The following is a 1,253-nucleotide window of genomic DNA, read 5'->3' on the forward strand; positions in this document are numbered from 1 at the left end:
ATGTCGGATGAAGATTGGGCGACGTCGTCTGGATCATCTGATCCCTTTTTCGTGAGTTTCTCTCGGATAACATACCGGGACAAGTAATTCAGCGTCGCTCACACATCCAACAGGCAATCATGGAACGTGGAATGGAGGTCTTGGAAGACCAACATATGTCTTCGTGTGCCGTTGGGGACTTTGACACAGGTCAGTGTCCGGCTGGCCGAGCACTGCATATACCCTGACGTTGTCTCAGCCTCAGACGGAGAGCAGGAACGGCCCGAGGACACTTACCGCTCACCCTCACCATCACTTGAGGACATTCCCACCCTGGGAGTGAGCGGCCCAAGTCGCAAGCTATCCCTGGCTGAGATCTTGGTACGTCTTTGGCTTCTAATAAGGTTCGTTTGCCTTACCCACGTGCGTCGTCACTATCCCTTGTTTACCAGCGCGATCGTCCTCAAGGACGATGTGACCGGGAAGAACAACAGAAGACATCCTCCACTGGCCCGTTTGCGGTTATGTCATCCGGGCACCGGTTCCTGGCGTACGGCGCCGACACATCCCGTGCTTCGGGGTTCAGGCTGCTGCCTGGTCTGTCTGGGACGTCTATTGCGGGGGATGTCGGTTTCTCTACGTTCATGCTGAACGGTCTGGAGAGACCTCGAACCAGCACACCTGCCGGCGTACCTGATCCGGCCGCAATAAAGCGTTACCTGGCTGGAGTGAGAGCGACCCGCAGGAGCAGCAAACTGGGTCGCCATTTCCCGGCCGCGGCGCGAAAGGAGGAAATAAACGAGCCAAGGGACATCCTCTGGCAAACGTGGCTGAAAGCCATCGAGAAGAGGGAAGCGGTGAGAAGGGGACAAGAAATGTACGAACCTTCGAGGGAGGCAGCCGGAAAGTCGGCGGGACTGAGAAGGAACCGGGCTAAAGTGGATGAACCCCAGATGCTTCTTCGTGCCAAGACGTTGAGGAAACGGGCAGAGGCATATTCTCCCGGGAAACCTGTGGTCCGGACGGAGCAACCTGGTCTTGCCTTGGCTGGTCCAATCGGACACACAGGTACTAAGCGGAAATCGCGTCTGCCGTCGGATGGGGAGGGTCGGGCTCATAAGAAACGCAAGACAGTATCGTTCGTCGATCCTGAAGAATGCGCTGATGGGCCAGTTGTGGAATCTATTCTTCCTTCGGGGTATCGCGAGGTCTTCACCGATGATACAATGTTCCGGGGTCACTTCAATCGAAACGGGACCTGTGCGCAACAGTAG

The 1,253-nt window shown here is 56.3% G+C and overlaps 1 protein-coding gene across 1 annotated transcript; it reads left to right on the forward strand.

Annotated features, from left to right (window-relative positions):
• Positions 1–1,253, forward strand: GLOTRDRAFT_139536 (uncharacterized protein; the record flags this gene model as incomplete). The annotated part of the gene is made up of 4 exons (XM_007869294.1): positions 1–51; positions 114–189; positions 239–360; positions 432–1,253. The coding sequence occupies 4 exons, from the start codon at positions 1–3 to the stop codon at positions 1,251–1,253; spliced, it is 1,071 nt and encodes a 356-aa protein (XP_007867485.1).

The sequence above is a fragment of the Gloeophyllum trabeum genome (genome assembly GCF_000344685.1).
Source record: "Gloeophyllum trabeum ATCC 11539 unplaced genomic scaffold GLOTRscaffold_00009, whole genome shotgun sequence".
In the NCBI taxonomy this organism is placed as follows: domain Eukaryota; kingdom Fungi; phylum Basidiomycota; class Agaricomycetes; order Gloeophyllales; family Gloeophyllaceae; genus Gloeophyllum; species Gloeophyllum trabeum.